Genomic DNA, 22,527 nt, shown 5'->3' on the forward strand with positions numbered 1-22,527 from the left:
CTTCACAGTTAGCTACACCCCAGCCCCTACCCTTTTAAATTTATGTTTTATTTTGAGACAGGATCTTGTTAAATTGCCCAGGCCAAACTCAAACTTGTGATGCTAAAATTATAGGCCTGTGCCACCACACCTAGTTACTACCTTAATTTTGACAGATATACAATGACTGTGTTAGACATAACTAAATAGAGCTGGGAGGGAACCTGGGAACCATGTGAACTATCTGCACACCTTTCCCACATACCTGTAACTAATCCAAAATAAAGCTCACTGAAAGAGACAGCTGGATGGATGGGTGGACTGTGAGGTTAAGAAACGTGAGTGTGTGTGTGTGTGTGTGTGTGTGTGTGTCAGGGTCTCACTATGTAGTTCAGGATTGGCCTTGAACTCACTACGTAACTCAAGCTGGCCCTGAACTTACCATATCCTTCTGCTTCAGCCTTCTTAGTGCTGGGACTACAGGCATGTACCATCACACCCTGCTAGTTAAGAAAACTCAACCACATAACACAAGTAAATTGAGGAGGTTATAAATGGAATGTAACTATTTTAACACCCATTTACTTATTGTTCAAGAGAGTGAAGGTGTTCATTAAATTCAGACTTAGGAAGCTAGGTATGGTGGTGCACACCTGTAATCCCAGCACCAACAAGGCTGAGGCAGGAGGACTACAATGAATTCAAGGCCAGCCTGTGCAACACTGTGAATTCAAGGCCAGCCTGAATTACACAGTGAGACCCTGTCTCCAAAAATAAGTAAGTAAATAAATAAATAAAATGAAAAAAATAAATGAATAAATAAAAATAAATTCAGACAGGTAAATTAAGTGCATGTGTTGTGTTTAATCAGTTTATCATTGAAAGAACGAAAACTAAAGCTGGGCCTGGTGGTACACAACTGAAATCCCAGCACTTGGAAGGATGACAGAGGATAATCTCAAGTTCAAGGCCAGCCTGGACTACATACCAAAATCTATCTCAAAAACAAAATATGACAGGCATTGTGATGCACACCTGTAATCCCACCACTTGGCAGGCTGAGGCAGGAGGATCTTTGCAAGTTTGAGGCCAGCCTGGGCTGCATAGTTTGTTCAAGTCCAGCCTGAACTACATAGTAAGACCCTGTCTCAAAACAAACAGAAAGCCCATAAAATAAATATCCATACGGTGTCCAGTATGAGTCCATTCTAATAAACATAAGCAAACTGGGAGAAGCAACTGTTCCTCTTTTCCATGACACAGGCAGAAAGAGTGATGGACATAAAATATCAGCACTTGGCCAACACTACTGTAATAATTATTCAGGAAAAATAATCATTAATAAAAGTCAACACAGCTTCTACTCTCAGCCAGCTAAGGCCAATGAAAACAGCTGCCCTACCTTGAGGGACACAGAGAGGACAATGATGAACGGCAACTGACAACCAATGCCAGGCCCACAGGTCAGGGAGCGCATGGTGACCTGGGTGCAGGAAAGCACAGGCATGGCTACCAGAGGGATCCAGACACTCCAAGGCACAGAGGGCACCATGATGGCAAGGTTTTGTATCACTCAAAAGAAGCAAAATTCCAGATTTGTAGGTAGAATTTCACACATTTTATATATTGGCAGTAGTTACATTTTTTCAATAAGGCAAGCCAGACATGTCATGATTTTAAGCCAAACTGTACTCTCCAGAATCTTTTCCAGTTTCAGGAAAATTTAGTTTATCAGCTCATCCCAGCGAATACTTAAACCTGCTCCCCTGAACTGCACACAGCAGGCACACTTGAGACTCAAGGTTCTCATGGAAATACACATGAGAAGTCTCAAGGAGAGTTCATTGAAGGGCAGGTCTGGAGGCCCCAGGGAGGTCAGGAGGACCACACTGTCAGCACTCTCAACACCCACTCACCTGCCTCACCTGCCACAGGATGAACCCCACACAACTCATAGACCCTGGGCAGCAAGAGGCCAGCTCCATTACCAATACACCTTTTCTGTAATACCTCCACTCCTTCAGAAAGCAGGCAATGGGCAAAAATGACAAGTGCATTTGAAAGTAGGTGAAGAGGTGTTAGGTTTTAAATGTCCAACACCTGGTAAAGGGGCTGATTCAGCCACCAAGAACTCACACTTGTAAAACTTCTACACCAAAATGGCACCTGCCAAAATGACACCTGCCTATAAAGCAATCAATGCAAAATTTCTTAAAATCTTGGGCAGGGGATTTGGCTCAGTGGTGCCGTGACCTGCCTCATAAATTCAAGGTCCTGAGTTTGATCCCCAGTAACAAAACAAAACAAAAAAAATCTTATAATAAAAATAGAACATTTATTAAGCATAAGACAATAAAATATGTACTTACCTTTTGTTAATTAAAATAAAACCCTCTTTTCCTGCTTTAGAGAGGCAAAAACTACTTTTAGTAAATATTAAGTAGAGGTACAATGTTAAAACATGATGCTGGGTAAATCTACCTGAGTTGCAGAGGCCCCTTGGGCCCTGTCTGGGCTGCTGCTGCATGCTGTGCTTTTGCAAATGTCGTTTCCTTGGAGGAGCCCTTCATCCTGGGTGACTAGCGGACTCTCCTCCTGGACAGCCGCATCGACAGCCGGGCCCTTCCTCTTCGCCGTCTTTTTCTTCGAATGCACACAGTCACCTTTTGTTTTTCTCTGTCGGAAGTGAGCAAGCTGCGCAAAAATGCAGAGAAGTAGTAAAGACAGAGGTAAATGAGAAAAAAGTAACAAAACCACAAAGTCAACAGACTTGTGGGAAACATGAGGCTTGGGCTCAGTTGGTCCACTCAGCCACACTTGGCCAACAGATCACTTTCCCCAAACACTGCTTCGACATCTACGACACTGGCAAAAAGTTCAGGATTATATCCAGATTAGTACTGGTGAGAAAAGTTAACTATGCCTACATACAAGCAATAGAAAACTAAATAGCTAGTTGACAAAATAGGTTTTCTAACCCTTGGCAGTTTATAGAAAAATAAATTTAAAAAAAAATCTATTTAAAATGCTGAAAGCTTAATCAGGCATAGTTAAAGCTTAAAATTGGATAAAAAGTTAAACTGTTCCCTTCCTGCCATTTTCCCCTAATCAAGGAAATATATCACCCAGCCAAAACTTCCTAGCCATAGATTCTGAGACAAGATACAGAAATAGCAAAAAATTAATTAAGCCAGGTCAATCTAACATCTCCTTTATGGAATCAGATGTTCTATTTTTCATGACACAGCTCAACAAAGCACCAGGGACCTCCACAGAACTGTCTCCCATCAGAAGGCACAACCTAGCTCTGTCAGACCCTCAAATACAAGGTTTTGCAACCTTGTTCATGCACCATCTCCCATTAAAACCTTATTCAAAGTATGAGATTGAACACCAGCTTTTCACAGAGGTATGTCTATTCCTTGAAATGAAAACTACAGCCACAGAAGCAAATGTGCTTGACAAAGGTTTGTACAAGTAACAGAAGTGCACAATTCTTTGGACCAAAAAAAGCTGTGCCCGGCCATAGAAACAGCTGTGCCCGGACAGAGAAAAATACCTCTGGAGGACACTGCCTTCAAAGTCAATTCCATTTCCTTTTTCTCTTGTATGTGTATGGTACTGGGGACTGAACCCAGAGCCTTGGTACTAAGCTATAACCCTAGTCTGCCACCCTTTTTTTCTTTATTTTGAGACTGAATCTGGCTATGTTGCATTTTCACTGATCTTAGGACCCTCCTCCATCAAATCCTATCACCTATGACTGAGGTCCCGTCTGCTGCACGTTGGGGTCTTGCTGTCACTCAACTGGTGGTGTTTGACTCTTCCTCATCAACCCTCCATCTCCCTCAAGCACATCTTCTATTATTTACAAACCACACACAGGCTCGGGGCCTAGTTACTCAAATCCAAGTGCCAAGGTCTGGCTAGACTCATTTGCATCTCCTGGTCTGTGTATGTGTGGGAAGAACAAGGCAGCCAGCCTGTCTTTACACCTGCCATCGGAAACGAGGCCACTCTGTCCTCAGCCTGTCGCCCTGCCAGGGGACACTGCTATCCTGTCACCATCATACCCATCCATCACTATGTACTCTGGATATTTCTGTAAGGCAGTGACTCTAGGTTGACCCAAGGAAAGAGCTCTGAATGCCTCCCCCTAGCTGATCTACAAAATCAATACAGCAGATTGCTAGTCCTCGGCAGGAACCTTCCTGGGATCTTGCAGCCAGTGAGCAAGGCCACAGTGCCCAGGCGCTCGCTCACTCAGGCTCGCTCTTTCTCCCTCTGCCCCCAGCTCTGCCTCTCTGCCTCTCTATCTCTCTGTCTCTCTCTCTGTCTCTCTCTCTCTCTCTCTCAATCGCGCCCTCTTGCTTCCAGGATAGGGAGTACCAAACAGAATAATTTTTCTTCAGTTTAAAAATCAGGTCAGAGGAAGGTGACAAGAGCACCCCTAGTACACCGAACTCCAGGACCTGAGCTCCGAAGAGCCGAGCGGAGCGTGTGGGTGCAGCTCCAGGAAAACCGTAGGGATCTCTCATAGATGAAAGACCTGGAACTCCTAAGAAAATGCAACTCTAAAAGGCACGAAGGACAAGTGACCCGGGGGATCCAAAACCGCTCAACGCCGAGATGCAGCCAACACCAAGCCCACTGCGCAGGTGCAGTCCCGCCCCCGAAGCTCCACAGCGCGTTTGCCCACCGCCTGGCTGCCCGCGAGGAGACGCGCATCCTGGCCGACTATTGGCTGGGTAAGCGGCGGGGGCGGGCCCGGAGCGAGGGCGGCGGATTCAAGATGGCGGCGGCCGAGAGGGGGGCTACCAGCGGCAGAGCCAGCGGAAAATACAGGGCCTCAGCGGCTGCCCCAGCACAACCGCGTCCGCTGCTGGCAGGCGGCGGTACCGGGCACGAAAGCTACCCCGAGAACTTCTATTCGCAGCAGCGCGAGAAAGAGGCAAGCGCTGTTTACCTTCGCTCTCCCGGCCTCCACCTTCCTGCGTCGCTGCTCTTGCTCATCTTCTTCCATCTCTGGGACTCCTCACGAGTAGTCTGGAGGTGGCTGAGCCGACGCGACACCGCCCTCAGTCTATTTACACTCCCTCCCCTTCTCCCGTTCGCCCTCCCCGCCGACAACTGTCAGCTCTGTGGTCCCGCCCCGCAGCGCGTCCAATCGAAGGCCGTGTGTTCCTAGAGCATGCGTGCTAGGTAGACGTGTCCCGGGCGGAGCTTTGCTCTGCCAGTCTCTGACTGGCTGACTGACGTACCGGTCTCTCAAGCAGGACCAATAAAAGGAGCACGGTGTGCCCGGGGCTCGTTGTGATTGGCCGGTACTCCACAGACTGTTCGCGCCGCTGTTCCGCGCTGTCGAACGCCCTCCCACAGGCAAATTGGCTGGGCTCACGCGCGTTGCTGTTCTCCGGCCAGGCCTCCTCTGTAGAGGCTCTGCTTGCTGGAGACCGCTGGTTTCGGTCCACGTGGGTACACGCGAAACCTGGGGGAAACGAGGCGGGGTTAGCCAGGCTAGCCAAGCGTCTGGCTTGATTGTAAACACCCACCCACAGCCACCCCACTCCCCAACACCACCACCCCACCGCGTACTGGCTGATGCCTCGGCGCCTTAGCAGGACCCCCCCCCAGACCTCGTCCCAGGCCTGTAGGCCTGGTGCAGGATCGCCTATTCCGCATTTGCAGACAGCTCCTGGCAGAATCATTGAGACTCCGTCCTGGCCCCGCCAACACACTGTCCCTTTGCCTACTGATTCCTGGACCCAAGGAGCCAAAAGCCAGGGGCAGCCTGGAATTATTCCCTCAGGAGCAGGACTGCGGCCCTGCCGGTACTAGAGTTCCAGAGACAGGAAGCCACCGAGGGCCTTCCCAGGCCCATGTATTCTTTCCAGCCTTTAAGCGTCTGCAGCCTCTGTCACAAAGCTTGCCCAGATGAGGAAATTGAGGAGCCTGGAATGTATCTGTTCTAGGGCTTCGGAAGGAGGTCTGCTCCGGCTGAAGAGCCTTCCTGGTCTCATGAGGGTGCAGTGCCAGTGATGGAGTATTTCCATCACGGAGAGGGCAAAACAGCCTCTCCTGGTGAGAGGAGGAACTGTTGGGGTCTTCCGCATAGATAGCAAATGGTTTTTCATAATGCAGTGTGCTGTACTCAACTTTCTTTGAATCTAAAACTGCTCTAAAAATAAACTTAGAATTTTCATGTGGCTTTTCTATATGGTCATTGTGGGAGTCTGAAGTGTCACGGAATTATGACTCGTTCCTTGGCTTCTACTCGGTGCAAGCCAGATGACAAGATGTGCAAGCAATGTCATGGCCCAGTTTGATGAGCATTCAGATTCTTATTGCAGTCAGGATCATAGGAAGCATATATAGATATGCTGACTTACTGACTTCCATCCAAAGCATTCATGTCACTCAGCACAACTGCCAGGCTGGATGCATCATGTGGGCCCAGGTGGGAGACAGGTGAATTTAATAGCCTTAGTCTCCTTTTCCCTTTCCTCACTGCTTCTTTAATTTCCCAGAAGGACTTAAAAGACACCTCTACCTCCAAATTGAAAAGGCATCAACAGTCCAAAGAATGACTCAGCCACGCCCAGCTTGGTGAGTAAATGAGTTCAGTAAGAGTTACAACACAGTGGGCAGCTTATGGGCTACAGCACCACAAAAGTCAACAGCCTGTCTTTGCTAAGCTACTGGTCCTATGAGGCTCTAATTAAACAGCAAAGCAGACCAGAGAGTAGAAAACTTGAGAAAAGTTACATGTAACTCCATCCCACCCTATTCTTACCAGGAAACTGTCAATCTCAGCATGGTGTGTCCAGCCACACCAGTGGGTGACTGTTGTACTGCAGCGTGGCACATAGCCTCAGCACCTTGTAGGAGCTGCTACAAGCTGGAGTTACTTTGGCTAGAAGTTACTTTGGAGAAGAACAATTCTCTCTACCCTCACCACCATCAGTGGCATCACAGTTGGTATTAATGTAAAAAGGATGCTATCTCCTTAGCTGGAGTGTGACTAGAAGCACATGGCTGTCTTAGTTACCTTTCTCTTGTTTCTGAGACAAAATACCTGACATTCAAAGTTAAAGAAGGAAAAGTTTATTTAGCTTATAGCTCATAGAGGTTTCAGTCCATAATTGGCTCTTTCCAAGTCAGGGTGGCAGAAGGACAACAGTTCATGGCAGCAAAAGACAGCAAAAGCAACAAATGACCTTAACAGTGTCTCTGTGCCCCATTTTGCCCATCCAGACTACCCAGATTAGAGCAATACCAAGCTAATCACTTATGTGTAGTGGATTAGTAACCAGACACCCTTAATCCCAGCATCACACATTCTAGATTCAGCCACCTCCAAAAATGTCCCACACCTATGACTGTGTGAGGATTTGGGGGCCATCTAGACCCAAAGCATAACAACAGCACTCTGGGAAGCTGAAGTAGGTGGATCTCACCTTTGAGCCCAACCTGGGCAACCTAGAAATTTAGTGAGACCATCTGTCTCAAAATAAATAAAAAAGGTCTGGGGATATAGCTCAGTGTAAAGAGCTGGATTCAAACCCTAGTACCACAAAAACAAAACACTTCTCTGATGCAATAGTGTGTGCTGCAGGGGAGGCTAAGGCTAGAGGATCGCTTGAGCCCATGAGTTCAAGACCACTAATGGCAACATAAATAAAAGTTGAAACCCATGCCCAGTGGAAGGTGTTAGCCCACTGAGGCTTGTCTCCTAGCTGCCTTTAGTTGCTTAACTAAACTAATTTAGCACATTTTGTGCACAATCAGACCTCTTGTTTATGTCTCAAGACCACCAGCATCAGGAAGGCTGTGGACACACACTAGCATCTAGACCAGCTGTGTCTGCTGGGCCTGTGGTGTCAGTGAGGATCCCAGGACCCTACCCGCAGAAGGCAAGACAGGTGGGATGACAGGAGAGCAGGGCCAGGCCTCTGTTGTAGCAAAGGAATGGATGCAGCGTTTGTGGCAGGCCCACCCTCCAGGCCCAGTGGTTGGGCTGCACCAAATCCAGTAGGAGCGGCTCTGAGGACTCCATCAGGGCACCCGGCCATCTCTGCCCCATTCCTATGCCTGAAGTTCTCAGAATCACACAGTGTGTGGAACCATAGATGCCAATACGATTTGTGGGACTCTGAAACCAATGTCTGGTCTGATGTGGGATCATCTGGGTTCCAGGTGCCACTCAAGCCTACCATGCTGGCCCAACTCCCAGCTACTTCCATTGCTGGGTTCCTTTCCTGTGCTTCATCTGCTTCCTCAGTGGGACTGACCTTTGCCGTTCTGCAGCATAGAACCACAATACGTGACCTCCTCCTTCTGTCCTCATCTGCTCCACCATGCAGCCCAAGCGTCTCCCTGAGAGAACTATTCTCTTCCCATCTCTGGCCCAGATCAACACAGAGCTATCCCCACCTGGAGCAGGGCTGGTGTCCTGCCAGGTTCTGGCTGCTGGCTGTTGGCCATGGGGTGGGTCTCCCCATGTGCCTCCCGTCCTGGCCCCTCCTTTCTGTCCTTGACAAGCACCCCTCCCACGGTCCTCCCAGTATCCAACTGTGTCCTTCACTACTAGCTCTAAGGGTCCCCATGAGGGGCAGAGGCCATAGTTAGGGCCTCCTCCCCACCTCTCTCCAGGCTTGGTCCTGAGGTGGGTGTTGCCAGGAGTCTAGTGTTCACCCCTTTGCCTCCAGTTCACCCTGCCTATCCACACCTGCTGATCAGTGTTTACAGAGAGCCCAGAGACGCAGCTCAGGAAGGACTCAGTGGAAACCTAGCAACCAGGCCTCCCGTGCTCCTGACCTTGCAATCCAGAGAGGGACATACCTCCTCCTGTGCATTGGCACTCACTGTCTCCAAGGCTGGTTTCCAGGAGGCTAGCTAAACCCTACACAGAGGAACCTGCCATGACAGTGAGAGTCCTCCCACTTAGAACCACTGAGCACTAGCGAGTGTGTGGGCCTCCTGCCTCTCTGCAGCCACCTCAGAGGACCCCACAATGCTGGACTCATCGGTGGCAGACCAAATGACCCGGCTGACACTGAGGCTCTTGGAACAGGTACAACTCCTGGATGCTGCTCAGCTTTGAGTTTAAGAGATAAAGGTGCCAGGCAAAGTTAGTTGCATCTGTCTATAAACTGTGAACGTGTTCTTCTAAAGCAATCCTTTCCAGTGGTTTGTAGTCTCATAATGAAATGTGCTTTTTCTGTTTCTTTGCATGTGTTTAGTACAAATTAGTTTCTTTTAGTGGTTTCCAAAGTTGGCATTCAACACAGCCCCAAGGCTGAGCCCGGTCCTTCCCACACCCTGCTTTGTCTTCTTCCCCTGCTTGGGCTCTGGGTGGTCTGGGAGCTGCAGGCCTTCTCTGTGTCACCCACCTTCATTCCTCCTCTCCACCAACTGTGGCCCCAAGTCCAGGGCCTGGTGGTGGTGAGCAGGGTGCTCTTCAGCAGCCACTGTGTTTGAGATGTTTGCTACATTGATCACACAACCAGCATAGCCCCTGCCTCCCACTTCACCCACGCTTCCTGTCCCCAGCATGGCAGTCTGGGCAACGGCCACACAGCCAACATCACTGTCACAGCCTCTGTTCCTCACAGAAGCTGGAGCAAGAGCGAGAGAACGTGGAAGGGGGCTCTGAGGTCACCCACCTGGTATCAGGTAGGAGCCCAGGCTACATAGACCCTCATAGGCAGAAGTGGGACAGCCAGCAGGGGCAGTAGAGGTGGCAGCCCTTGGGAAATACCTCCACCCCAAAACGCTTCCTCCTCACTGAGAGCAAGAAGACTTTTGTTCTCACAGACACCCTACTCTGTTTCTTTAAGGCCTAGAGAGAGTGTGTTCCCATCCTGTTCTGTGGGTAAACAGGGGAGTGGTCCCATCTGGTCAGACTACACCATTCTGACTCTAGAGCTCTGAACTCCCAGGGTCAGGTGGGGTTTGGTCTGGTCCTCATTATTACCTGGTGACTGAATCTAGGCTCAGGGAGGTTGGGGCAACAGGAAATAAGGAGGTCTTGTTCTTTAGGATCTGGTGCTCTGAGAGCCTGGTGTGCAGCATGGGGACCTAAATTCCGGTGGAGCAATGCACACATGGCCATATGACCCAGGGCCAGTGAGGGGCAACTAAGGCTACATCTGTACCAGGAGCAATCCCGTGGCCCAGCTCTGGTAGATGCCTAGAGCCACCAGACCCTTCCAAGGCCTTCCCTCCATCAAGGAGAGCCATGTTTTCAGGTGCAGCACTTGGGGCACTGCTGCTGCCCTGAGTGTAGGGGGCAGGAGCCTCAGCACCCAGGCCCAGAGGGCCCTGCCCCACTGATCAGACTGACTCCCCAAGGTGCCCTTTCCTACCATGGCACTCATGAGCATTTTTGGGAGGCTCTGGGTCTCCCTGGAGCCTTCTTCAGTGGGCAAGGAATGTGCTTCCTTCAGGACACAACGACAGGCCGGATGAGGCCCTGCAGAGCGCTCGGAGGAGGAGGGAGCTTCTGCTGAGACTCCGGGTAGGCCCAGCATCAGGCAAGCCTCTCAACCCCGGCAGGCCAACCCCACCACACCTCATGCCTCCCAAGCCCTGTCCCCCCATGCCAGGTCTCATGCCCCTGGGTAAGGCCTTGTACCCTGAGGGTAGACCTGGAACTCTGGGTAGTCTCCACACCCTGGGCTCACCTCATGCTCCCCCTAGGATCCCAAAGTCCCTCATAACCCCTCCTCATATCCTTGGTACCCCAAGTCCCCTGTCCTCCAGGTGATATCACATGGTGTCGGGGGGTGGCTAGTTAATAACAGAAATTGAAAACCAGGCCAAAAAATATGCAAGACGTAGGCAAAGCTTTTAACTGAGAAGGAAAAGAAAATGTGACAGCAACTCCAGATTGAGAAGAGCTGAAGGGGCCCAGGTTTGACAGAGACTGAACTGACATTAGGGAAGGCGAGGAATCAGCTTTCCTGGAGTGCACGGGTGGGCAAAGGTCAAGTTGATCATGACCAGGACTCTGGTTCTGTGAGCTGGCTCTGGAGAGGTCCTGTGGCTGGAGAGGCTGATCCAGATCCAACGCAGAATTGGCTCTGCTTTGGAGGAAAGTCATGCCATGGGTGGTCTGTCTGTGAGGCTCTGCTGGAATCCAAGGTGGGTTTGGGTTTTTGATGAGAGGCTAAGGCGAGAGGCATCCAGGTGCTGCTTTGGGGGCCTGGGACAGGACACTGTAAAAGCAGGCACTTGAATGGCCCCTCGAGTCTTAAAAATAATCTTAGTTACTCTTATCTTGCTGTCCTCAGTCTTGAAGAAAAGTGAAGTAGGTTAGGTAAAGTTCGATCAAATAAACCTTGAATCACCAGTTTTTAGAGAGACACTCCTTACATGATTAAGAGGCCTATGTGCAGAGCTGAGCAGGGATCTGACCAAGAGCTTAAGGCAATAAAAAACAGATACGAAATGAAGGTAGAGATGCCAAGTGCAATCCAGCTTTTAGTTACCCACTGGCATCTGCAGGAGCAAGTAAAGAGCCAGTGCTTTCAACAAAAGCAGGACTTAAATGTGGCCATCCCCAGGTGGGTCCCTGATTCCCTACGTGAGCCCATACCTCAAGCAGACCTGGGCAAAGCTCACTGCAGTGGAGACCCACTTTACTGAGGCTACAGGCCCGGGAGGCCTTTTGGGTGCGGGGGACTGATCTTTTCATGCCAAGAGTCAGGTTGGGCAGCTGAACAGTGAATGGGGACACCGTAGTCACTTCCCCAGAAGGAGTCTGCTGGGCACACACAGGCACACACACTGAAGGAGGTGGCAATATCGAGAAAGGTGCAGCTCTCACAGGAAGTCTGATTGTAGGGTGTCAGGGCTTCATCCAAACAAACCTGACCTGCAGCAAGAAGGGTCTGTGGCCAAGTAGTCTTCATCTGTTACCCAGCACTGTGTGGCAGCAGGTTGGCTCCTTATCTGGCCAGGGACCTCATGCTTGAAAGAGTGATTAGACTCCATTGGCTGAGGGAATACAATAACCAGAAACTTGTTTAAATTATTTGATAAATTTTAAAAGCAGTGGTATGTATTTCCCCTAGGGGCACACAGGGTCTTTGACCCTGCTTTTGGGTCCTGGCTTCAGTTTAGATAGCCCTGGGCTGAGCCAACGGTCTGAGCATCAAGGGCTCCTGTGCCCTGGGTAGGCTGACAGCTTGGTGCTCAGGTCCAAGGGACCTCCCCACCATGCCTTGCTAGGTGCACAGGATCTGTTGGCCTTGCAGGAACAGCAGCTCCTGGATGAGTGCCCCTCGGCCCAGACCTGGAGGGGGGCCCGTGGAGGGGCTCTGGGACCAGCCCTGCTCCCAGAAGCACCCCCCATGGGCATCTATCCTACTGCCTCCCCACCCCTGCCAGCCCCAGAGCAACTGAGAATCATCCAGCACCAGGTAAGAAGGGCCAGATGAAAACATCAGCTTTGGTGGGGGTGCTGTTGGGAAAGACAGACCTCACTATGGGGGCTGTGCTGCCAGAATCTCCTACCACTTCCCATTGAGGCTCCTGCAGCACAAGAGCCCACTCAGAGGTGCAACGGCCATGATACAACTTGGGCATGCTGGTCAGTCCTCAGGGCACACAGATCCCCGGCATCCTGATAGGTGGGACCAGGGCCCTGCGTTCAGGGAAACACAACCTCTCATTCCATAACTTCATAAGGACCAGGGCTGCTGAGACCCTAACACCAAAGGCAGAGTGACACAGTGTTATTGTGTCAAGAGCTTCCCATAGTTTTCAGCACTATGGGTTATGAGCAACAGAAAACAACTGACTTCTTAAATACAAGGGAGCAGTAAGAGGCCCAGGCATAGAAGAGGTAGAAGCCCAGACCTAGCATGGTGAGGATGGGGGACTCACTGTAATGGGGTGCAGAGTGTTTGGTGAAAAGAGAGGGCGGGCAACTGGAGGAGGTTCTGGGGTAGGTTGGTGACATGGAAGACACTTACCCTTTGGCGAGTGATGCTGGCAGTAGCAGCACCTGGCCAAGGAACAGACTGGGAAGGGGTAGCCTTAGGAACTTGTGCGAGTGGGGCCCCCAGGTTCCCTCTTGTGGATGGGCTGTGTCCCTGCAGGTTTATCAGACTCATCATACCTACATTTCTCAGTGTTAGCCTGAGGCGAGAAGGCCCTAGGCACTGGTAAACACCCCAGGGCTGGCTTGGAGACCCTGAGGCTGGAAGTCCTGGCAGCAGGAAAGATGCAGAGGTTCAGGAACACTTCACTGTCCTTGCCAGGGGTAGAGGCTGGCTTTAGCCCTGAGAGACAAGGATGGTTTCATGTTCATTTGCTTTGCAGTGCTAAGAATCAGACCCCGGGCTTTGGGCATTCTAGACAAGTGCTCTACCACTGAACTGCACCCGGTACCGGTTGTTTTTTGTTTTTGTTTTTCAGTAATGGGGTTGAAAACCCAGGACTTTTGCACTGAGCTACATTCCCAGCCCTTTTTGGAGGGCAGGGTCTAAGTGGCCTAGACTGGGCTTAAACTTGTGATCCTCCTCCCAGTTCCACTTTTTAATGTTTGGGAAATAAAAACAGTAATATTTTGTAATGTAACACATGAACATGATGAGAAATGAACATTTCGATGTTCATGAAGTTCTGTGGGACCAGGACCCTGTGTTCACATCTGCCTGTGGCTGCTCTTCAAGTCAGCAGTATCCATTTGTGGCCACTGTGGTCCACAACAGGACATCCAGCCAGGCCACAGCAGAGCCTGTGTGGCCCATGAGTCTAAGCAATTTACTGCCTGGACCTCTGTAGAAAAACTCACCAGCCTCTGGTCTATGCCATTCTTTCTGTCAATGGAGACAAGGTCACGCTAGACTTGCATGTCCAGAAGAGGACTGATACAGATTTTGGCTGGGTGTGGTGGTGTATACCCCTAGTTCCAGCTACTCAGGAGGATGAAGCAGGAAGACTACAAGTTCAAACCCAGCCTGGGCAACCTAGCGAGGTTCTGTCTCAAAATTCAAAGGGTTGGAGATGTATTTCATTGGTAGAGCACTCCTGAATTCCATCTCCAGCACTGCACCAAAAGAAATAAAACTCAGGTATTTCTGCTGTTTTCTGGAAATTACTGCTCATTTATGTTCACTCAGAAAAGGAGCTAGAAATTCTGCTCACAAGTGCCATACACTTCCTATAGAGCATGAACAAGCCACAGCAATTGGTCAAGTTGGTATTGGTGCCAGGATAGACAGGTCACTGAGACAGAAATGTGAGCATCTATCAGATGATTCAGCCATTAGATGCAAGGTTTGCCCTGGAGTCCCTACATAATTAGTCATTAGGGAAATGCAATTGAGAACCATAGTGAAATACCACTGTACCCTTCCAAAATGACTGCCTATACCAAGTGTTAAATGTGCATATTGAAGGGTTTTTTTTTGGGGGGGGGGTGCTGGGGATCGAACTCAGGACCTTGCACTTGAGAGGCAGGCGGTGGCACCACTGAGCTAGATCCCCAGGCCTACTAAAGATTTTCAAAAATGAAACCAGACATAATCTTACCCTGCTGAAGACAAGAAACGTGGGAATCACTAAAAATATTATGTACATCCAGACATCCAGACTCGAATATCTTTCTAGTCAACAATTTATTCAACCTTTGGTGTTAATAATTTAAAGTTCTCCTTCAATGGATGGATGGATGGATGACTAAATATATAGATGGGGAGAAAAATGGGTAGAGGAATGGGTGAATGGGTAGATAAATGGGTAAGTAGATGGAGGGGTGGATGAAAAGCTGGATGAGTGGGTGGGTGGATGGATGAGTAGGCAGAGGGATGGGTGGGCAGAGGGACAGGTGGACGGATGGGTGGATGTAAAGGTGGGTAAGTAGGTGGATGGACAGACTAATGGATGCATGGATAGATGAGTAAGAGAAAGGGATGTATGGATGGGCAGAGGGATGGATGAGTGGATAGATGAGTGGAGGGAAAAGGGAAGGACGGACGTGTAGAGGAATGGATGTATGAGTTGCATCGATGAGTGGAGGGAGAAAGGAAAGTATCATGGTGGAGGGATAGGCTGATGGATGAGTGGAAAGGAGGGCAGGATAGATAGGGAGGTGGAGGAACGGGTAAGCATGTGGGTGGGTGGATGATGGGAAGGTAGATGGATGTGTGTTTGTGGAGGAATAAGTGGATGGGTGAATGGGGGAGGGATGGAAGGAGGAGTGGATGGGGTAGTAGAGCACGGTCTCCAAGGCTGCACTCAGGTAGCTCATCATCTGGCTCTACTCAGGTCCCCCAGCCTCCTGCCACCATCATTCAGCAGCTGCCTCAACAGCCACTCATTGCACAGATTCCTCCTCCTCAGGCCTGTGCCTCTCAAAGGTCAGGAAGCATTAAGGACGGTAAGTGAGCTGCTGTATTGTCGTGGGTGTATGAAACTGTCTACTGAAAGAGCAAATATTTTGTTATCAGGATAGTCATTTAGGATCAGCTTTTGGTTATTGAACATGGAAATAATTTTAATTTTAATAAATCTATGGAAGAGGGAAGTGATGCACAGCCCTGACTGGGCAGCCGCCCTCTTCCCATTTCCTTTCACAGTCACTGCCGGTAGTAGCCACTGTGCCCAGAGGGAGGTGGCAGTGTCCAGTAATTTCTGAAAAACTCCTTTAGGAGTTCCACGGGAGCCCCATGGAAGAATTTGAGAGCCAAAGGAAGGAGAGACAGAGTGGCTATGCAGATATAAACAAGATAAGCTGAAAACACACTACCTAATGCTGGAGTGATAGAAGGAAATCAAGAAACCATCAGAAACAAGAAAAAATGATGCTACAGGTGACCTGGATGCTCCCAAGCCCCCCAAAGCAAAAATGAAACAGGAGCTAAATGGAAACACTGAAGAAGGATTTCACAGACTTTCAGATGAATTTTCCACATCTCATAAATCAAGAAGAAAGGATCTATCAAACGGAGGTATGGAGAATGTGAGAAAAAAATCACCATGGGTGTCATCTTAGAAAGGTCTCATAAATCAAGTGATAATAAACTAACTAGAGGAGACACTAACTTCTGAATAGAAAGAAGGAATCTTCTCCAATTTCTGTTGGTATTTAAACATGTGTGTCACTTAAGAGTATGGTCTCAAGGTATATCCACCGAGCTAGAAATGCTTCAAGCTCATCCTTCTTTATGGCAAGTAGTACTCAATTGTATAACAAGAAAAAACTTTATCCATTCATGTTTTGATGGGCATTTGGGCTGTTTCCAAGATTAAGCCATTACAAATTGTGCCACTATAAACATGGGTGAGCATATATCGCTGTGGTGTGATAATTTTAATTCTTTAAAGAAGATACCAAGAAGGGAAATAGCTGGGTCAAATGGAAGGAAAGATTAAAATGTACCAAAAAATTAATTTTAAAAATTGAAAAAAAAACTGAAGGAAAGATTTAATTGCTCAAGAACAGACAGAAACAGAAAAGGCATTCTCTTTTGCCATATTCTTGATTAAAAGGCTCCAAAGAAATAAAGGAACAATTCTGAAAGCTACTTACCAAAGATATTTGTTTTGGCTCCAACAAGAAAACTAGCAAACCAAGTAGCCAAATACTTCAAAGATATAAATAGGAACTCACTCTGGCCTTTTATGGTGGAATATCACATCAAACCCAAGTTAATCATATTCAGAAGGTACTGACATCTAGGTTGGGACCCTTGGTCATATCAAAAACAGTTGTTTAGATCTTTCTAAACTGTGCCATGTAGTACTTGATTAAATCAATCAAATGTTAGATTTAGGTTTTGCTGAACAAGTTGAACGTCTTATCCATGAACCCCACAAAATTTATTCTGAATATAATCCTCAGACTTTACTTTTTTGTACAACTTGCCCATTGGGTATATAAAGTTGCAAAAAATTATATAATCCAGGTATGAATGCATTCACCTTGTTGAGAAAATGGCTCAAAAGGCTGCAACTCGTGAGGAACATTTGGCCATCCAGTGCCACTGGTCTCAGAGATCAGCAGTTAATGGAAACATTCTCCAAGTATGTGGTGGGTCTGTGGTGGGCTATTATCTTCTGTGAGACCAAGAAGAATGTAACTGAAATGGCCATTAATAAAACATATAAAACAGAATTCCTAGTGTCTACATGGGGGCATTACACAGTCACAAAGAGAAATTATATTGAAAGGCTTCAGAGAAGTAGTTTTAAACTCTTGGTGGTCACTAATGTGGCTACCTGTGGTTTGGACATTCATGAGTTTGACCTGCTGTTTAAAGTTCTCCTCCAGAGGACGTTGGGTCCTACACCCACCACTCCAGATGCACAGGAAGAGCCGACTGGACAGAGATTTGCATATGTTTTTATCAACCAAGAGAAAATAGTCACTTAAGATGTGTGGACCAAAAAGCAGGAATTCCTGGGGCTGGGGATTTAGTTCAGTAGTTCTGTCACCTGCTTTGCAAGTGCAAGGTCCTGAGTTTGATCCCCAGTACAAAAAAAAAAAAAAAAAAAAAAAAAAAAAAAAAAAAAAAAAAAAAAAAAAAAGCAGGAATTCCTTTTAAATGTGTAGGTGTTCCTTCTACAATGGACTTAGATCTAAAAGCGTGGATGCCATTGGGTCTCTGGCTTCTGTTTCTTATGATATAGTTGATTTTTTTCTGACCATCAGCTCAGAGAGTGATAGAAGAGAAAGCAGCACTGGACATACTGGCTGCGGCATTAGGCCACCTTTCATCAAGCTTTGAACCACATCATTTGATCACCTCTGCTAAGGGACTGGTGGCCAATACTCTGGAAAGCCCAGGAGAAATGCAGGACGTCAGCTGTGCTTAGAAAGAACTGAACAGAAAGCTAAGTAGGAGTGCTGTACCCCAAATTATCAGAATATTCCTCCTAAAAGGAAGTTTGGGGTTTTCTTTGATGTTACTACAACTGAGTCAGAAAGGTTACAGGATAAGACTGGATATTCTCAGTGGCACCCAAATGACCTGAAATTGAATGTTACAATGGAAATATATCATCTAATTTCAGAAGAGTGGCTGGTCAAGTGGCAGATCTGGCCAGGCAGATGGTCAATTTGGTAGCTGATTAGGAAACAGACAGCAGGGAGGTTGGTCAAGAAGTTTACAAGATGGTAAAGATAAAGTGGGAAAAGAAATCAACAAAGAAGTGGAGGCCACCAATGGAGTTTTGACTGAGCATTTGATAATTAATCTTCTGGTGTGAACCTGCCTATTTCTGCCTAATCATGTACATTACTCACCAAAAATTAGGGTCATGAGAATGGAGGGATATTTCTACTGTTTACAAAGAAGTTGGTAATAATTATTTTAAACTATTTTGCAAGAATGGTTGTAAACAAGTCTGTCTATCCAGTCATACCTTTGAATAAAAAAAAAGCTTCCTTTTATTGCCTTAAAAAAAAAGAAACCCATGGAAGAGTATGTGCTTAGCACATCAAGACCCTGGATTCAATCTCCAGAACTGCAAAACAAACAAACAAACAAAACAAACAAACCCTCTTATAAATGATATCTCTAGGCTCTAGGAAGAAAACAAGATGTGTAAGAGAGAAGACTGGCCAGGCATAGTGGCATACATGTATGCCTGTGTGTTATAGCTTATATCTAGATGTCTCCCCAAAGCCTCATGCAGTCATAAGTGGGGCTTTTCAGAGGTTGCTGGATCTAGGGTATTTGATGCTGGGATTAAGGGTGTGTGATTCCTAAATTCATCCAATTGCTGGTTTAGCATAGTTCTGGTTGTGGATAAGGCCACCCTTGGGTGTGGATGGCACCACCCAAAGGCAGATAGCCTGGAAAGGATAAAAGGGAGAGGCAGGCTCATGGCTCACTGCCTTCTACCTTCCCTGCCATACTATGGACTGCTCTCCTCTTGATGCCCCTCTGTCATGCCACCCTGCATTGGAGTCAGCTATGGAGGGAAGCCTCTACAAACTGTGAGCAGGAGCTAGGCATGGTGGCGCACACCTGTAATCCAAATCAGGAGGCTGAGGCAAGAGGATCGCTGTGAGTTCGAGACCAGCCTGGGCTACATAGTGAGTTCCAGGTCAGTCTCAGCTACCTAGTGAGACCCAGTCTCAAAAAACAAACAAACAAAAAAACCCAAAACAAACAAAATAAAAAACTGTGAGCAGGAATAAACCTTTCCTCCTTTAACCTGTGATATTGGTTATTTTGTCTTAGCAACAAGAAAAGTAAGACACACATGCTTCTGTGCACACGTGCTGTGTGTGCACATGTGCCTTGTATGTGCCTGTGTGTTTGTGTGTGTGTGTGTGTACACATGTACCTATGAGTGCAGGCATGGAGATGCAGATGTTTCTATGCCATGAGAAAAATTGGCATTTAAAGTCAGTGATGGGCTGGGCATTTAGCTCAATAGTTTTGCCACCTGCCTTGCAAGTGCAAGGACTTGAGTTCAATCCCCGGTACCAAAAAAAAAAAAAAAAAAAAGTCAGTGATAAAACATTAGACATTTAATAGCTATTTAGAGAAAGTAAAATTGAAATTACCTCACTCCTTATATCAAAACAAGTTCCAACTGGATCAAGTGTTTGAATTTAAAAATACAAAATATTGCTGGGCATGGTGGCGCATGCCTGTAATCCCAGCACTTGGGAGGCTGAGACAGGAGGATCGCTGTGAGCTTGAGGCCAGCCTGGGCTACAAAGTGAGTTCCAGGTCAGTCTCAACTACATAGTGAGACCCTGTCTCAAAAAAAAAAAAAAAAAACAACCAAACAAACAAACAAAAAAACCCCTAAAAATACAAAATATTAAAAGCACTTGTGCTGTTTCAATTCTGTTTTTAAATCACAAAAATAGATGCCAGTGCAACTAATTTTGTACAGAAGATACCTGTTTGGGTTTACCTGATGTATTTGGATCTGCCTGGAATCTTTATTACCCTTCAGTTTATCTTAGACCAACCTTCCTGGGGTCAGAACCAGGGCCCTGTGGGTGTGGGCAGCACTCTGCCACCCCCTACGCTTCCTCTCTTGTGGTACTGGGGATTCAACCCAGGGCCTTCACATTGAACCACATTCCTAGTTCTTATTTTATTTTGAGACAGAGTCTTGCTAAATTGCCGGGGGGACTTAAACTTGCCACCTTCCTGCCTTAGCCTCCCAAGAAGCTGGTGTTACAGTCCTGTGCCACTGTGTCCAGTTCCCCTAAAATTCCTCTCAAAGTACCTGTACCACCATGGCTGACACTTCTTGCAAATCTTGAAACTATGGCTGTTGGACTGCAGTGCCCTCAGCCCCCAGAGCCACCATTTACTTTGTTTCTGTGAGTTGGACTGCTTTGGATGGATCTTATCAGTGGATTAGAGTATCTTTTTGTGATTACTTATTTCCCTTAGTATATCCTCAAGGCTCAACAGTACTGTAGCCAGTGTGCACTAAATGACCTTCCATTGTACAGATGGCCACATTCTCTCTATCCATTCACCCACTGATGGGTATCTGGATTGTTTCCGTTCCATCTCAAGATACTTGACCAAATCGGCAAAGTTCTTGCAATGAAGGACTTTGGGACAAGGATGTGGGCATCTTTGGCTCGTTGTTCAGATGGTCACTCTGCTCTACTGTGCTCCTGACCCACTGTTGGGGAGGCCAGGCACTTGGTCCTTCCCAGCAGGGCTGCTTCTGTGACCATGTCCAGCTCACACTGCTGGGGGTGGACACATTCATTCTATGGGGCACACAGCAAACATTGCAAAAGGTTCCTGTTATGGCTGGTATCTAAATGTCCTCCCTAAGCCTCATGCAGCCATAGGTGGGGCTGGATCTTGAGTGTGCAATGCTGGGATTGATTCATAGTGCAATGCTAGGATTAAGGGTGTGTGTGCTATCTGCCCTAAGGGAGTCTGGGTGAGATATAAGGGACAGAAAGAGTGTGTTGCTTACTGTTGTTGGTGCTCATCTTTTGCTCTGAGACTCTTTGCTGGCATGCCACCCTGCCTGGGAGTCAGCAGATTTCAGACTGAAACCTCTATAACATGAGTCAAAATAAACATTTCTTCCTTTAACTTTGGGGGTCAGGTACTTTGTCTCAGCAATGACAAAAAGTAATTAAGATTGTTCCCCAAAGTGGCTATAACTCATTTACACCCCAAGGGAGTGAATACAAATTCCAGTTACCAATCCTTGGTATTTCCAGATCTTTTTACCAGTCTGGTGGGCATGTTCATTCTAGTTGTAATCTGCACTTCACCTTCTCATTATTTTTGGCCATTTAAATATGCCTTTCTCTGGGCCGGGGATTTAGTTCAGTGGTGCCACCACCTGCCTCACAAGCATAAGGTCCTGAGTTCAATCCCCAGTACCAATAAAAAACAAAATGCTTTTCTTATTAAGTTCCCATTCAATTTCCTTTCTAATCGACTCCTAGGAATTGGTTGATCTCCTGCATGAGTTCTCTTTGACAGAGGCACTGCAAGCATAGATATACTTCATTTCCTTGACCAGATGCTCTTACTGTGATAAAGTTCAGCTTTTGGGGTTTCCCCCGCTTTTTTGGAGACAGGGTCTCCCCATGTAGTTCCAGCTGATCTTGAACCCAGTAGATAGCCTAGACTGGCCTTGAACTCACAGAGATCCTTCTGCCTCAGCCTCCCAAGCACTGGGACTATAGGCACACGCCACCAGGTCTGGCTTGTCTTTTCCTTTACAGGTAGTACCTTCTGTGTCCATTAAGGTCTTTGACTGCTTAAGGTAATGGGAAATATTCTGCAGTTTCTTCTGCAGTTCTGCTTCTCTCTTACGTTTAGACTTGTGATCCATCTGTGTGTACTTCCAGTTAGGTCCACCTTGGCATATTGCTGTGGATATTAACTGGACCCTGGGCCATGTGGGAAAGATTATCTTCTTATTGTACCGTAGTCTCATGTGTTGTAAGGCAGGCGTGGGACCACGTCTGGCCCTTTCTCTAGGTTTCCGGTGTTTTCATGCTGGATTAAGTGGGGTGTCAGGGCCTGACCTGGAGAATCTTCCAACTCCCATGCACTTGTTGCTGAGGTTGTAGGGGTGGTGATGCCCTGCCCAGGAACATGGGGGTGCTGTCGGGGCCTTTCACACTCTGCTTTTCAGCTGTTTTTGAGGACCAGCTGTGGCGTGCAGGGGTCTGGCTCTTTTCCATTTCACATCTGGCCATGGGGCTTAGGCATCCCAGCTCCTGGGTACTGCTGTCTTAGTGCACTGTGGTGATGGGCCTGCATTGGTTTGGAGGGTGGCCCTGGGAGACCTGTTTCTTTAGTGAGGCCAGCAGCACAACACTGTGCATTTTCTAGCTGGAATGGGAAGGTTGTGCTTGCCCATCACATTGTCAGGTTAGAATGTGTGATGCCCAGGTCTAGTGAGTAGATTAGCTTCCTGTGCCTGTGCTAAAAAAGCTCCACAGCTGGGTATGATGGTACACCCTGTAATCCCAGCACTTGGGAGTCTGGGCAGGACCGATGCAAGTTCGAGGCTACCCTAGGCTACATAGCGAGTTCAAGGCCAGGTTGAACTGCATAGTAAGATCCTGTC

General features: G+C 47.6%; 3 protein-coding genes and 1 pseudogene across 16 annotated transcripts in view; 2 read left to right on the forward strand and 2 right to left on the reverse strand.

Annotated features, from left to right (window-relative positions):
• Pcnt (pericentrin) overlaps positions 1 to 5,122 on the reverse strand; it is a 104,587-nt gene extending 99,465 nt beyond the window's left edge. For 5 of the 9 annotated variants that reach the window (XM_010636382.3, XM_010636383.3, XM_010636379.3 and 2 more), the window contains exons 1-2: positions 4,452 to 4,621; positions 2,461 to 2,673 (exon numbers count right to left, since the gene is read on the reverse strand). In XM_010636382.3, coding sequence (XP_010634684.1) covers positions 2,461 to 2,673; positions 4,452 to 4,517 — 279 coding nt within the window. In that variant the 5' untranslated portion in view covers positions 4,518 to 4,621. Of the gene's footprint in view, positions 1 to 2,460; positions 2,674 to 4,451; positions 4,622 to 4,945 lie in introns of those variants that run through there. The other 4 variants (XM_010636387.3, XM_010636386.3, XM_010636380.3 and 1 more) reach the window with 2 other exon arrangements.
• Positions 4,678 to 22,527, forward strand: part of CUNH21orf58 (chromosome unknown C21orf58 homolog) — a 20,664-nt gene continuing 2,814 nt past the window's right edge. For 2 of the 6 annotated variants that reach the window (XM_010636372.2, XM_033755938.1), the window contains exons 1-6: positions 8,300 to 8,466; positions 8,973 to 9,052; positions 9,594 to 9,654; positions 10,428 to 10,498; positions 12,240 to 12,404; positions 15,259 to 15,370. In XM_010636372.2, the coding sequence (XP_010634674.1) occupies positions 8,337 to 8,466; positions 8,973 to 9,052; positions 9,594 to 9,654; positions 10,428 to 10,498; positions 12,240 to 12,404; positions 15,259 to 15,370 (619 nt within the window). In that variant the 5' untranslated portion in view covers positions 8,300 to 8,336. Of the gene's footprint in view, positions 4,931 to 5,140; positions 5,451 to 6,506; positions 6,586 to 8,299; positions 8,467 to 8,972; positions 9,053 to 9,531; positions 9,655 to 10,427; positions 10,499 to 12,239; positions 12,405 to 15,258; positions 15,371 to 22,527 lie in introns of those variants that run through there. The other 4 variants (XM_010636373.3, XM_010636374.3, XM_010636377.3 and 1 more) reach the window with 4 other exon arrangements.
• Ybey (ybeY metalloendoribonuclease) overlaps positions 10,441 to 22,527 on the reverse strand; it is a 21,468-nt gene continuing 9,381 nt past the window's right edge. Inside the window, exon 4 of the mRNA XM_010636368.2 lies at positions 10,441 to 11,979. Coding sequence (XP_010634670.1) covers positions 11,839 to 11,979 — 141 coding nt within the window. The 3' untranslated portion in view covers positions 10,441 to 11,838. The remainder of the gene's footprint in view (positions 11,980 to 22,527) is intronic.
• Positions 17,509 to 18,173, forward strand: LOC104870684 (annotated as a pseudogene).

Source organism: Fukomys damarensis, unplaced genomic scaffold (genome assembly GCF_012274545.1).
Source record: "Fukomys damarensis isolate Sample0158 unplaced genomic scaffold, DMR_v1.0_HiC HiC_scaffold_24, whole genome shotgun sequence".
Lineage (NCBI taxonomy): Eukaryota > Metazoa > Chordata > Mammalia > Rodentia > Bathyergidae > Fukomys > Fukomys damarensis.